Source organism: Siniperca chuatsi, linkage group LG5 (genome assembly GCF_020085105.1).
Source record: "Siniperca chuatsi isolate FFG_IHB_CAS linkage group LG5, ASM2008510v1, whole genome shotgun sequence".
NCBI classification, from domain to species: domain Eukaryota; kingdom Metazoa; phylum Chordata; class Actinopteri; order Centrarchiformes; family Sinipercidae; genus Siniperca; species Siniperca chuatsi.
In genome coordinates this window covers 17,601,611-17,617,208 of record NC_058046.1, presented here as the reverse complement: position 1 = coordinate 17,617,208, position 15,598 = coordinate 17,601,611, and the positions used below count along the sequence as shown (strand labels likewise).

General features: G+C 38.8%; 1 protein-coding gene across 1 annotated transcript; it reads left to right on the top strand.

Moving 5' to 3' along the window:
- The first annotated feature begins 6,063 nt into the window (after positions 1 to 6,063).
- Positions 6,064 to 11,833, top strand: cdk7 (cyclin-dependent kinase 7). Its single transcript, XM_044196760.1, has 12 exons — positions 6,064 to 6,204; positions 6,446 to 6,505; positions 6,589 to 6,622; positions 6,721 to 6,788; positions 6,941 to 7,009; positions 8,515 to 8,625; positions 8,710 to 8,828; positions 9,238 to 9,337; positions 9,437 to 9,523; positions 9,613 to 9,762; positions 10,486 to 10,624; positions 11,347 to 11,833. The coding sequence occupies exons 1-12, from the start codon at positions 6,139 to 6,141 to the stop codon at positions 11,373 to 11,375; spliced, it is 1,032 nt and encodes a 343-aa protein (XP_044052695.1). The 5' UTR covers positions 6,064 to 6,138; the 3' UTR covers positions 11,376 to 11,833.
- The last annotated feature ends 3,765 nt before the right edge of the window (positions 11,834 to 15,598 follow it).

Here is a 15,598-nt window from a genome sequence, read left to right as displayed (position 1 = left end):
TCAATTGCAGTGTATCAGTAAACATTACACACAGGCACACATGCACACACATACACACACACACACGGACACATACAGACGGCACTCTGTTCTCGAATCTGTTGCCATGGATACCAGATACAGGCAGCCAAGAGGGAGCAGTTTCCCAGCTTAAACTGTAAATATTGAATTATGATGGGGAGGAAAGAGACAGCAGTACAGGGCAACGTTCCTGCCTGAATGATCTGAATATCTAGATAATCCTTTCATCTCTATTCACCGCTACAGGAAATCTGGTGCATCATTCATGTTCATCAAGTTCAACACAAAAAGATCAATCAGCCATTTATCTAACTCTCTCTTACAGACTGAGAACTGCCCCCATTCCTTCATCTCTCCCTGCCTTTTTGTCTGGAAGATCTTCATTCCCTCAAGTGGGACGCAAAGTAAATGCTTCCCTGTGCCTGATTTGCAATACATAAAAGTGAATCTCATTCAAACCACTTTACCAAATGCTAAAGCTTTTATGTGGCAACAGTTCCTTTGTGGTTTCATCGATAGGAAGAAAAGAGATTGAGAGATTGAGATGAAGAGGTGAAGGAGAGAAAATTATTTAACAATTAATAAATGCTTTGGCAAATGTTTTAAGTGGGGCCACTGGAGGGAAAGACTGAGAGAGGAAGAAAAGACTCTGAAGGTGAATGTCAATAATTGGTTTGTTGTCTCTATGAATAATATAAGCAGTGGAGTCAGCAGAGCTAGAATAATAATGACACACTGATATTCATAACAAAGCTACAGCACTTGACTGCGCCGGGAAAGAGAGCGGTGAGAGTCAACGTGCTAACCTTGAGCTGACATTGTGAGCAGGAGAGACTCACGTTCAATCAATGAAGGGCTTTTCTCAGGGAGTCCACTAATCTCATAGGGCAGCAGAGGGTTCATCAGAGCTGAGAGACCCCTGGGACTGTCAGAGGTAATGGGGTTAGCTGAGAGAGAGTGTGTATGTGTGCGTGCAGGAGAAAAGGTCTTTGCTGTGAGTAAAACAGTGAAAGCACGCAAGGAACATGCAATTGTGTGTGTGATAACGTGCACTTGTGTGTTGCAGATACAGATGTGCGTAACAAAAGTGCATCTGTGTACATTTGTGTGTGTCGGTAGGAGCAAGGGCCATGCTGATAGAGTGAGAAGTTAATGGGACGTGTGACAAGGTTGATTACTGAGGCCTCAGTGATGGCTGGGTTAATGAAGTAAATGACTTCTTGGATAACACACCACTGGGGCTATCTCCAGCTCCTGATACACTCAGATAAACCAGAATGGCCTTCTCTTCTTCCTCATTTACCTTCCAAAGACGACTGATTTGAACACCCTGCTGCCCTTGGTTGCATAAGACACATTCAGTGTATCTGTGGCATCAGAGGGTTTGAATGGGACGCTTTTCTCACATCCTCTACTTGTAATCTCCAAATGCTTTTGTATTTCCCATACCATAGATTATGAGACAAAAAACTGAACGTATAGGCTACATACAGCAATTTACCAAAACAGAGCGGCTGAGCACACAGTGTCTTTCTGAAGTGGCCACCTGCCGTTTGCACATGCAGTCATACTTGCATATACACTCCTAGACACACACACACACACACACACACACACACACACACACACAAATAAACAAACAAAGGGAAAGAAAGAGTTATTGCAAGACTTTGTTCTCCATTTGGGGCTGAGATAGAGATTCTTCTAATGAGAGCGATAATGATGTCTGAGAGGAGATGCAAACCAGAACAAAACAACAACGCAGATGGGAGCTAAGACAACAACAAAGACAGCCCTAAATGCAGTTGACTGTGGACTCGCTGCTGGCTCTGTCTATGTGAAGAGATGACACTGCGCCCATCCCCCTGCTACTTATAGGGACATTATCATAATGTTGTCGCTGTATGAGCCGAGTTATCAAGTGAGCTCATCTTGAAGTCCTCCACAAGCCCCGCTGAATGCTGATGCCTCAGATGCTGGAGGAAGACAGTGGTGAACAAAAAAAATGATGCCCTAATATTTATTCAAACTGACAGTTCTGGCATCTAATAATGCAGCCCAGGACTGACAGCCCCAATTTGATGAATCTCTGCGTTGGTTGTAAACAAACGGCAGCAAGGAAGATAATGATTGTCCTTCTGTTTGTCCTTCTGCTTTCTTATTGTCTTTTCACCACAGACATCTGCAAAGAATAAACGTGAAATGGGCAAAGTGAATCGTGTTGTGGACTGTGAGTGGTTGATGTCTTTTAGTAACTGTCAGAAGTTTGATAAATTTGCGTTCAAATCATGGTTTATATGCTATACTAAGAAAAGAGACAAAATTAAAACAAGAAACAGATTAAGAGTGGCAACATCTATTAGACACATGAATAATTAGTTCTCAGAAACAGATATTGTTTCTCACGACTTGTGTGAACCTTCACACTTCAAACATCCACCCTACAACATCCTGTTGTGTTGTAACTGTGCATGTGGTCAGATACAGCTGCATTTGTGTGTGGGCCTATGTGAGAGAGTCAGAGACAAAGAGGAAAACTCCCTAGATGACAAAATGCTGCCACTTCCCCTGAGTAAAACGACGACAGAAACATACAGCAGGTGTATGATACAGCACTGACTACAATAGTGCTGATTCATTCTTCTCTTACACATTCAGTTAGTGTATCAAAGTTCCTTTTAAACCTCATCTTTCCAATGTATTGACCTAATAGAGGGAATATAACATGACTAAAATGTCAAATGGAGTCATACATGACCAACTAAAGCAGAAAGATAAGGTTTACTGCACAATAGCCAAAAATATAGGACATCTTTTTTGAACAAATTTTTAGATATTGTTTTCTGCATTTTAACATGATATGCATGGATTGTGGGTGGTGGTAGTGGTTTAGACAAATCTGATTGCCAGTTAGCGTATGCAACAGAATGTGTGTTAGGCAGGGAAATGCAAAGAGGAAATTAACTGTAAAAATTAAAAAAAATGTAAAAAACATCTTCATGGACCACCTGAATGGCCTCCTCTGCACTCTCTTTTAAAGACAACTGGCCAGATTATCCTAGCTTTGCAATCAGTGTACAGTGTCTCAGAGGAAGAATGAAGTTGCCACATACCACACACACACACATACACAAAAAAAGACACCTGGCCTGCATTTGTTGTTTACTGTACATTGTGTGAACACTGCCCCGTCTGAAGCAGCAGGATGTGGTGGTGCGACACATCCTCGCTCAACAACACCCACTTCCTTTGAGTTTGATAAACAGCCCTGCGGTTTCACTCTCCTCCTGCCCGTCAAACAGAGGTACACACACACACCAGCTCAACAGCATCACCATCTGCTAATGTGACATATAACCAGAGTGAGTTATCGTGCTTAATGTTACCCATGCTATCATGAGATTTACTATGACAAACTGTATAAACGCCACCAGAATCATTTATATATCCATAACTCAACTGCTGCTCTCCTCATCCACAGCCTCAGAGAGAGACTGAGGAGAATGAGCACGAGAATGCCCTCAAATCATATCAGAATTAGAGGAGGACATCAATATGTCACATTTGTTTTAGAGCGAGTGATGTAAGTGGGTCTGAGTTATGTCCGCCACTGGACAGTTATGTTCCGCATTAAGCGGTGTGTCCCTAAAGGGTGATTATACAATGCCAGTAAAGACTTAGACTGCTGCTAGTCTCTTCTCTTCTCCTCTCTTCTCTTCTCTTCTCTTCTCTTCTCTTCTCTTCTCTTCTCTTCTCTTCTCTTCTCTTCTCTTCTCTTCTCTTCTCTGCATGGTTGCATGGGCACATACGGTCCTGTCAGTCACATCTGTGAGCTGTCAGGGTATGAATGTGCATGCATCTGGGGGAAGAATGAGGGGTGTATTAGGCTTGCTGATCCTTCACACTCCTCTTGTCAAACTTAACATGAAAATGAAAGTCAGTGGAGAGAGAGAAAGTGTGTGTGTGTGTGTGTGTGTGTGTGTGTGTGTGTGTGTGTGTGTGTGTGTGTGTGTGTGTGTGTGTGTGTGTGTGCAAGGCAGGGAGGGTCAAAGGAGAGGAGCCATGCTTAATCCTGTGGGATGTGAGGGTATCTACTGTGTATGGAGATGGGATGTAGAGATGTGTTCAGCGGTGCATGGATCACAAAACCTTCCTAACTGACAGAAGAGACTCCCAAGAGACCGATGTCAAACTGCTAACTGCTAAAAAAAAACTGAAAAAAGGAAAACTGTCTCTCTCTTAACAGTATTGCATATTGCATCATAACTGTGAAATGTTACAGGAATTTGAGAACAGATTAGACCTGAGTTGAGATTTGGTTTTCTTTCATTGATTAAGAAATCATACAAAGTGCAGTATGAAAAACTGTTACTGTATTATTATTACAGTATTATTATTACTATTCTTATTATTATTATTAGTAGTAGTCATAATAGTAGAAAGAAACTCTATAAAATGTATAATATAATAGGATATAATATAATATATAAAATATATTGTAAAACAAAAGGTATAAAAACAAAGGTACGAGGTAAGAGCAAGTCCCTTTGCACCTAAAATCAAGTGAAATAAATAAAAAATAGCATCAAAATTCAGTATAAGTTGTTGTTTAAACCTGCTGAATAAGTTGATCTATTTGTTAATAATTTGATAACAGATCAGATTTGAGCTGAAATTCTTTAATCGTTTAAGAAATCATACTAAATGTAATATGTCAAATATTTCATTATAATCATCACTATTAGTAGTATTAGTGTCGTAGTTATAGTAGTATTAGAAGTAGTAGTTCCATGTAACTGTACTAAAGTGCTTAATGAGGGAAAACTGACACAAATTATATAGTAAAACAATTGTAAAAAGTAGTATAAAAACAATTCCCTCTAAACCTAAAAATAACATAAAATAAATCATATTAAGTTGTTTATATTAGCTAGACTTTACAAGTTGATTTAGACAAGATGGCACATGGACAATCACCTCAGGAATCCCATCTGTCAAACTGCTGAGGTTTCACTCCTGGCCTCATCCAGGACGGTGACAAGTCTGCATTCAGACAGGAGGTTGAACAGCTGGCCCTCTGGTGAACAACCAGGAGCTGAACCCGCTCAAGACTGTGGAGATGACAGTTGACTTCAGGAGGAGCCACCCAACACTGCCCCCCATCACCATATACAACAACACAGTGTCTGCTGTAGAAGCCTTCAGGTTTCTGAGATTCACAATCTCACATTGACCAAAAGTGGGCGTCCAACATCGACACCAACATCAAAAAGGCCCAGCAAAGGATGACCTTCCTGCACCAGCTCAGGAAGTTCAACCTGCTGCAGGAGCTGCTGATCCAGTTCTACTCTGCAATAATCCAGTCTGTTCTCTGCACATCCATCACTGTCTGGTTTGGATCAGCCACCAACCAGGACAGGAACAGACTACAACGGAAAGTCAGGACTGCAGAAAAGATCATTGGTGCCAACCTACCCTGCATTCAGGACTTTTACATCTGCAGAGTCAGGAAACGGGCAGGAAGCATCCCTGCAGATCCATCACACCCAGGACACAACCTGTTCCAACGTAGGCACTACAGAGCTCTGTACACCAAAACAACCAGCCACAAACAGTTTCTACCCACAGACCATCACTCTGAACAGTTAACGCCAGTCACATAGTGTCAGGAACAATCCCTGTGCAATAACCCTGTGACACAAACATCCACTGTACCTGTAAATTGTTACATTGTTTATGTAAGTATTATCACTTTTTAAATCTACACACGTTGTGCATACTGTATAGCCTGTACTGGGATATCCACCTCCTCATGTATATAAAGCAACCTGTTACATGAATCATGTGTATTTCAGCACCATTTGCACTAATTATCTTACTGCTTAACAATTTTATTGTTTATTGTTTTTGTACTTTTAAATATAAATTATTGGCCAGATATGTGTACATATACCTTGCCATTAAAGCTGATTCTGATTAGTGTTCTCAGTGATGGAAAAATTTAACCGGTAGGTGGCGGTGTTGGTCAATACAAAACCTCCTTTAACCCGGAAAAGGTACTTGCGGACCTTTAACAAGGCAGGAAGTGTCTCCTGATTAAACTGACAGTTAGCTAACATGGCGCTTGATGTAAAATCCAGATCTAAACGATACGAGAAACTGGATTTCCTCGGAGAGGGTCAGGTAGGTAGAGACAAATATCAGTGATTTCGGTCTTTATATTTGCCTTCGTTCTTCCCTCGCAGGTTGTGACTAGTGTGTAGAGATCATGATAGCAAGCTAACAAGCGTTAGCTGGTTGTAAATGTCAACAAAGCCTTGCTGGCTCATGCTGTTGTGCTTACAGCAGCAGTGATGGTGATTTAAAAAATATTTATATAAATTGGGCTCTTTGTTTCTTTACTTATTGATCTCTGTTTCTCCAGTTTGCCACAGTATACAAAGCCAGGGACAAAACGACGGATACCATAGTTGCCATTAAAAAGGTACAATAAATTAGCTTAATTTTGGACTTTTGTTAGCATTTGTATGCTATTCTGACACCAAACTGTTGTCTTTTTTCTGGCAGATTAAGGTTGGCCACAGAACTGAGGCTAAAGATGGTAAATGCTGACTGCCTGATAGCACACATGTTTTTACCACACAGTGCAGTCCGTTGTCATCCACCTGTTAATGACTATCATTTCATTATTATCAATAGGTATTAATAGGACTGCTCTTCGAGAGATCAAACTGCTGCAGGAACTGCATCATCCAAATATCATTGGGGTGGGTAAACATTCATTATGTCGGAATATGTTTGTATTTTTATATTCATATGTTACTGGTATTTGTCGGGGGGAAAGAATTGGCTTCCTATATTGTAAATAGTCTCCTAATTTGAACTGAGCATTAACATTTAATGTGCTTTGTGTTTTTAGCTGCTGGATGCCTTCGGACACAAATCTAACATCAGCCTGGTGTTTGACTTCATGGAAACAGATCTGGAGGTGAGAAAGTTCCTCAGTTTCTGTCTGTGTCTTTCCAGGGATTGACAAAATAACATGATGCAATATTATACAGTCCCATTCAACAGCCCATTGAGAAGCTCTAGTTTGTTCTCATTTTGATTTAACTAAATTGCCAATTATAATGTTTTTTGGTCAGTTCACATTTCCTTATTAATTTCTCTCAACAGGAATTTAATGTGTTGTTTCCTAGAACTTTCAATGTCTCAAGTAGCTTTAATTGTATTTCCTAAATGCGTCCTAAATAACTTAACAAAACTTAACTAACTAGATAATTTTTTCAGGAAAAAATATTAGCAAATTATACTTAAAATAAAGTTCTACTGGTTTGCCAATTATTTTATTCTTAACATCTTCCTATATATTGTTTTTCAATAGAACAATATTATGTAATTTAGTAGACTGATACTGTAAACTGCAGCCTCAAGGATTGAGTTGAATTAAGACCTCTTGAATTGGATCACATCATATTGTACAGATGTTTGTTATTATCATTATACATATAACTGCCTCTGTATGGGGATTCACATCACTTATTCATGGTAATCAAATGCATTGTAAAAGAACGTTACGTTGCATTTCATTAGTGGGCCACCAGATGGAAATTGTATTACTTCCCTCTTACTAGAGATCAGGGAGAGAGCATTTATAAGTTGGGTTTTATCTTAGTCATTTTTTACTATCTACTTTAGGTGTGTGGCAACTGTGGTAGTAATTTGTTTACTGTTATGTTCAGCTTCCAATACTGTGAATGGCAGAGCAGGCCAAAGAATGAGCGAATCGATGAAAACAGATGACATACAGAGTAGCACATAAAATATGAGCAGGATGACGAAGATAGCAGTGTGAGTGCTCTCATCTAACTGTTAAGTGGTTCTACAAGGTCACTAAGGCTTTTATATTTTTGCCCACCTCCTCCTCTGGTTTGTTTTAGCATACAAGGCTCTAGATGGGTGCCCACCACCAAAACATCAGACTCGAGTAGAACAATGCAAAACAAGATAAACACGCTTCAAATCAATATCACTCTGCTCTTGGCTCTCGCAATAAATTGATGCCATTAGCGGCTCACAGGCAACAGACAGACAGGACAGATGTGAGGATGAAATACGATGCTCATCTTATTACCGGTGCTGAAAGACTATTTTTAGGCCACATGCTTAGATTTGGCTGTATGAGTTTATCAACTACAGATGTTCGATGCTTTTTTTGCCAATAACATTACGTAGAAGGATACTGAAGCCAGTGTTTTTGGAGCTAGTGGAACAATGGAGGTTCTGGGTGAGAGGTTGAATTTGAACTGTGCTGTCTAGCTTGGCTCCAGCTGTGTCTACTTCTTCACAGAGATATATCCCAGTTATCTTTAATTCTCTTATCTGCTTCTGAAATGTGTAATTTCATTTTGATACAGCTGTAAGTAATGGATGAAGATTATTAGTTGGCAGATATCCGGCTTTACTTAAGCCTCTTTGTTTTGTTTTTTTAAGGTGATCATCAAAGACACCAGTCTAGTCCTGACTCCAGCCAACATCAAAGCCTACATCCTCATGACTCTACAGGGACTGGAGTATATGCACCAACACTGGGTTCTACACAGGGTAAGAGCACTTATACTCCACACACACATGCACATATGCACACACACAGTCAGTAATGTACGTTTTGCTACTTCGTATGTCCAGGATCTGAAGCCCAATAATCTGCTGTTAGACGGCAACGGAGTGTTGAAGTTGGCTGATTTTGGTTTGGCCAAATCATTTGGCAGCCCCAACAGAGTCTACACACATCAAGTTGTTACGAGGTTTGTGCTTTTTGTCCATCGTATTGTATTAATGATACAGAATTAACTTTCTGTACATTCCCCTGTGTTTTTGTTACTCATTGGAAATCTGTTTCAACAGCTTATCTAAATCCATTTAGATAAATAAATCCTCATGGGCTTAATTTTATTAAGTTAAATGTATCTCATGAGGTGATAAATTTGCCACTGGTTAAGATGTGTGACAGCACATATTATTGAAAATAAATTAGTTAGACCCATAGATAGCAGCAAATCTCGTCTTCTCTTGGTTAAAGAGTCTCAAGGCTTCCTAAGTGTTGGAGGCTCCATTCTAGTTTAACAGAATTAATCTTCTTACTAGAAGAGTAGTGTTCTGTATGTCTGTTTAAGAATTGTAAAATTTAACTGTCTCTGTGTTTATTGATCCTAGGTGGTACCGCTCCCCTGAGCTCCTGTTTGGTGCCAGGATGTACGGTGTGGGTGTTGACATGTGGGCAGTGGGATGCATCTTGGCAGAGTTACTCCTTCGGGTACACAAACCTCACTTCAAAGAGATATTCATACAGTAACAGGGGATGCTGTTATTTTTGTAACTATGCTAATGTATCTGTACGTCTCCATTGCTGTAGATACCATTCCTAGCTGGAGACTCAGATCTTGACCAGCTGACTAAGATCTTTGAGGCTCTTGGGACGCCCACAGAAGAGACATGGCCTGTTGGTATCTGTTTTTCCCCCCAGTGCTTTTTGTTTTTACTTAAATGTGAGGATCCTTGTATACATTTGTTTGTCAAATATCTTTGCAGGGAGTGAGTAGTCTACCAGACTACGTGTCCTTCAAAATATTTCCTGGCACACCTCTGGAACATATATTTAGCGCAGCTGGAGACGACTTACTAGAGCTGCTACAGGGTCTCTTCACCTTTAATCCCTTGACAAGGACCACAGCTACACAGGTAATAAACCACTAAAGCGCAGGGTAATTGTATGCAGAAATTGAAGACCACAGCTAGCCTAAAGGTCTTTGGACCATTTAACATTTTTATTTGAGAGATAAATCTGAATTGCATTTAATTTTCTAAAAACTATGTTTTACTGTTGTGTACTTGCATTTAATGATTTATATTTTTTTAAAGTCTGTTAAAATACATATTTTATATTTAAATGTACATGTTTTGAGGGATACATTTTCTATTATCAATAGCAGTTTCTAAGTGAATATGTTACAAGAAAATCATACAATCAAAAGTTAAACATTTCAATAAACCATTTCCCTAATGGTGACTTTGATCAATATGACGTTTAGGAAACATATCCAGCTGTCTTTAATCTACAAATTGTCCTCTAGAGTAATCAACATAATGTTCTTTTGTAGAGCACTTTTGAAAACAAAAGTTTCTTTACAGTATATAAGCAAAATTAAAATAAAGGAACAATAAAGAGTAAGATTAAACAATGAATCACATGTTTTAAATGTCTTGGAAACAGTTGTTTCCTACAGCCTTTTGTATTTTTGAAAACATCAGACTTGATCCACAGACTAAGGTGACAAAGATAGACATACAAGATTATACTCTATGTACACACTGTACATACAAGCAGTATAATAGTAGACAATTCTGCTTAAGGAATGATTGCCCATCCGCAGGTGATGACATGTTTATAATGTTGTTGTCCAGGCTCTGAAGATGAGGTACTTCAGTACTCGACCTGGTCCCACTCCTGGTCCACAACTCCCCCGACCCAATTGTTCAGTTGAGGCTCTGAGGGAGAAGGAAACAGTCGGGCTCAAGAGGAAAATCGAGGGCCTGGAGACAAGTAATCAGCACATATTAGCTCATAGTTGCTATATGTATCCATTATCCACAAAGTATATTTTCTATATATACCCACCAAGTACCACCTTGACCTTGATATACCCTTAGTCAAATAAAGCTGGTCAATATTATTATGGTAAAACTGTTTAAATTAGGGTTTAAACAGTTTGAGCAGCAAAAAGGGAAAGTGTCAGCAACTAAATGTTTGAGGCCAACTTTGAAAGGAAATTTTAGAACATCCCACTCAGACCAAACTTACATATAGCATGTTAGTCTAGTGAACCGTTTGGTTATGCACACTACGGTCATAAATCTAAAATACCACTTGATTGAACCTAGCAATTCAAAGGGTGTTGGCTGCACATTTAGCTGCAGTTAGAAATTTAGAATATAGTGAAGCAGAACACACACACACACACACACTAGTGGAATGTGGCAGGGTATGTTTTACTGAAGGAGGACCTTGGTGTTACTGGGAGATTCAAAGCTTTTCCAGCTCCTCCTGTGGTTTTGAAAATATCTGGGTTGACTATACGCTATGCTACAATATATTACAGAGAGAATTTCCAAATACTTACAATAGATGGAAACTTTAGTGGTTAGCAGATTGCTCATTATAGGCTTGTTTTACTTGCACGTGTAGTGTAGATACAGTATGTGGCTGTGTTGTTCTGAAGTGCTTTTTTCTAATGTTTGTAACAACTGTGTTTGTATTATTTTCAGCTGTGATGAAGAAGAAGCTAATTTTTTGACCAGATGGGACCTGGTAAATCAGATGATCACCATTTTCACATTATTGCGTGGCTCAACTTTCCCGCATTGCTCAGGATTGTCCACTGGAATACAAAAAAAAGAAGTCCAAAACCAGCAGAGGGAAAAAGACTCAGATGTGGTTGACTTTAGGACATTTTAGAGGTTGTAGCTGTTACATCAGTTGAGAATTGTGCCTAAGTTAGCTCAAAGTATCCAAGGTGCTTCTGTGTTCAGCATTCCATCGATTGTTGTAGATAAAAAATACTACCTGTGGTCAATAATGTTGGCTCTGGTCTTTCTTCATTGTAACAATGATGCCTAAGCTCTGAGAGCCTGTTGGAATATGTCTATTTATGTGACTGAAAAGGAGAAGAACCACACTAGCAAACCTGATTTATTTCATTTATGTGTATTTTTATTTTTTGTATGTAAGACCAATAAATGGTGCAAGTGCATATATGGGACTCTAAGCTGTCTACTTTAACTCACCATGAAACATTTTAATATATGATTCATTAAGAAGTATTTGTCCTCAGCGGTAGTCAGGCATGATTGTGAGAATGTTTCTGCTAGTTTACAAATTCACACCAACACCTGTACAGTGCACAGAATACAAACTGATTTCATGTTAGAAGTATTCACACAGTCTACTTTCTCACAATATGTGTGGACAGAAATGTACTTGTGGTTTATTTACTCAGCATGTTAGTGAGTCAGAGGGGAAAAGGTGGGGGGGCTAAGCCTTGTCTTCAGGGCAGACATGGTGACGCTTGGCTTGACAGTGTCATCAATGTGCCACTAGACATATCTTTCCCTCCCTGTCCTTTCTCTTCGACATTACTGTGATCCAAAGCAGTCTGACATGTCAGAGGCCTGATGTTCTGGCAGGTGTTCTGCTGCCCTTTTGGTTTTCTGTCAAACAGGATCAGATTAGAGAAGAAGATGGGAAGAGGAAGAGATTAGAGTATGCCTGCTGAAAAATTCAGCCTTCATATTTAATCAAATTTACGTTCTATTCTCAAACAAAAGCCTGTGCAGATTTGCATTTTCTGTGTAATGTTAAATACTGCTTAAACTTCCCTTACAGCAGGTAAAATAAGTATTGAACACGTCACCATTTTTCTCAGTAAATATATTTCTAAAGGTGCTATTGAAATTAAATTTTCACCAGATGTTGGTAACAACTCATGAAATCCACACATGCAGAGAAATCAAGCCATAGATGATAAGTCCATCATAAATCCATAAGATCCATAAATTAAGTTATGTGTTATAATGTTAAATGTCACAGGGGAAAAAGTATTGAACATATGAAGAAAGGGAGGTGCAAAAAGGCATGGAAAGCCAAGACAATCAGTAATTAGAAAGCAATCCTGCGCCTTGTCAGTGCAAATTAATATCAGCTGGTTCAGGCCCAACTGATGGCCTATAAAAAGGTGTCTCATGATCACGGTATCACAGAAGAAACATCTCATGTTGGGTATAGGCAAAGAGCTTGTGCAAGACCGTCGCAACCTTATTGTTGCAAAACACACCGATTGTATTGGTTACAGAAGGATTTCAAAACTTCTGAATGTTCCAGTGAGCACTGTTTGAGCCATAATCTGGCAAGTGAAAAGAACATAATTTCACCATAAACCGGCCATGACCAGGTGCTGCTTGTAAGTTTTCTGACAGTGGAGTGAAAAGAATTATCAGAAGAGTTGTTCAAGAGCCAAGGACCACTTGTGGACAGCTTCAGAAGGACCTGGAATTAGCAGGTACAATTGTTTCAAAGAAAACGATAAGTAATGCACTCATCCGCCATGGCCTGTATGCATGCTCACCATGCAAGACTCCATTACTGAAGAAAAAGCATGTTGAAGCTCGTTTAAAGTTTGCTATACAACATTTGGACAAGCCTGTGACATACTGGGAGAATATAGTCTGGTCAGATGAGACCAAAATTGAACTCTTTAGATGCCATAATACACACCAAAATGTACAGAGACATTCTTGATTTAAAAATCTGCTGACATCTACCAGGATTATGAAGATGAAACAAGGGTGTACATTTCAGCAAGACAATGATCCCAAACACACAGCCAAGGAAACTCTCAATTGGTTTCAGAGAAAGAAAATAAAGCTGCTAGAATGGCCCAGCCCATCACCTGACTTGAATCCATTTGAAAATCTATGGAAAGAACTAAAGATCAGAGTTCATAGAAGAGGTCCATGGAACGGTCAAGATTTTAAGACTGTGTGGGAGAATGGGCCAAAATCACACTTCTGCAATGCGTTTCTCTATACAGGAGGCGTCTTGAAGCAGTCAATACCAACAAAGGCATTAAATGATTCAGATACACAGTAATTAAAAGTATTAAATGAATTTCAGTAAGCGTGTTTAATACTTTTTTTTCTCTATCATCTAACATTATTATACATAACTTAATTTATGGATATCTATGGTTAAAGTTCTTTGCATGTGTGGATTGCATGGGTTGTTACCAACATGTCAATAGCACTTTTAGAAATATATTTACTGAGGAAAAATGGTGACATGTTCAATACTTATTTTACCTGCTGTAAGCTGTCTGGGTTCTAAAAAAAAATTTTTAAACAAGAAATCCCAACGATAAATGCACAAGTTTTACCATCCACTTGTTTAGTGTAACCACGTTTTGGAGCAGATAGGGTCATGGTCCCATGAGTTCAGAAAGAAGGCATCCTGTGTGATTTGTGCCTATTTATAAATGTCCACAATACAGCACTGAGAGAGGACACAATGACTTTGTGTGGCGGCGGTTAGTGACTACAGTGTGTGTGCGTGTGTGTGTGTGTTGAGTTACTGGGTCAGATGACAGTTTTGACAAATAGCAGCACGGTAGTAGCCTTAACAACTCAGGCTCATATACAGGTCATTTCGTTGGCCAGGAAAGCCACTGTTGGAACCAACACACTGTTACCCACATGCTGTTGCACAACATGAGCACAGGGTTTGTGGGAGAAAGTAAGACTTGCTCATATGTCTGAATCAGCAAAATATGCATGTGGGTTGAACTGCAGTGGGACGATTAAGACCTTAGCATGAATAATACAATACTATAGAGACTTATCTAAGGAGGAATTGAACCAAAAGTAAAAGATCTGTGTGCACAATTACTGTACATTAAGGTTAGCTATAGAAACAGGCAGGTTTACTGAGAAAATACTTTATTTGAGATTGAAGATGAAGGCCATTTCATGTTTTATGCTCATTATATTATGATTTAAGGACTACACTTTTTAGTAAAATGTTCTTCATTTCTGAATGATTATAAAAAAAAAAAAAAACTTGAGCTGTGTTTTAGTGGCAGATTGTATTTGTAGAGCCTAGGACAGAAGACAAAGTTCTTTGTTTGCAATGTAATGGAAGAAGTTATGTTCATGCCTGACTAACATTTCACCACTGCAACAGTATTTTGTGGTGTCTTACAAGTCTATGTGGGCTGCGCACGTGTATGTGCATGACACAATAACATAATATAATGCCAAACATGATATTCCTCATCAAGCTACAAAAAAAGGATTTTGGGGTAAGTTGGGTAATTTTGGTCTCACCATTTGTCTGCTTGGAAATATGACAGAATTATATCTTATAGGATAACATTACCAATTATCTTTCATAATGGCGGTTATTACAACTGTTTTACACCACTGAAAAAAATACAACTGCTCCACAAATAAGAGTGGATGACTCTAATGACAGCCAATATGAATGTAGGCTACTGTATGTTAGCCAGGATTAAAGGTGGCTATGAGAATTTTAACGCCTATTATCAATAGGTGTGAATTAATTAACATTATGTGGGGCATTAATATTATGATTTAAAGCTGATCACTACTATGTAGATCTTCTCGATGTAGCTGTTGTTTCCCCTTTCTATTGTGTCTCCTTCTCATTTCATAGACCCATGAGCCTTTATGATTGATATAAATGTATTGTTTCACATATTGTGCTGTATCTGAATATTTATTTTGCATTGATGAGCTGATGCTTTTTTTCCTTTCCCTGCTGTGTCAAATAAAATTGAGGCTACAATGAAAATGCAATAAAATATTTAAAATCACAAAAAAGGACAAACTATAACCTTTAACTGTCCTAATAATAGTGTAAAATACATCTCATAAAATTGTTCTACATTCCCTCAATATTCCTGTTATTGCATATTTATCCTGTGTATCACGCTGTGATTTTACATAA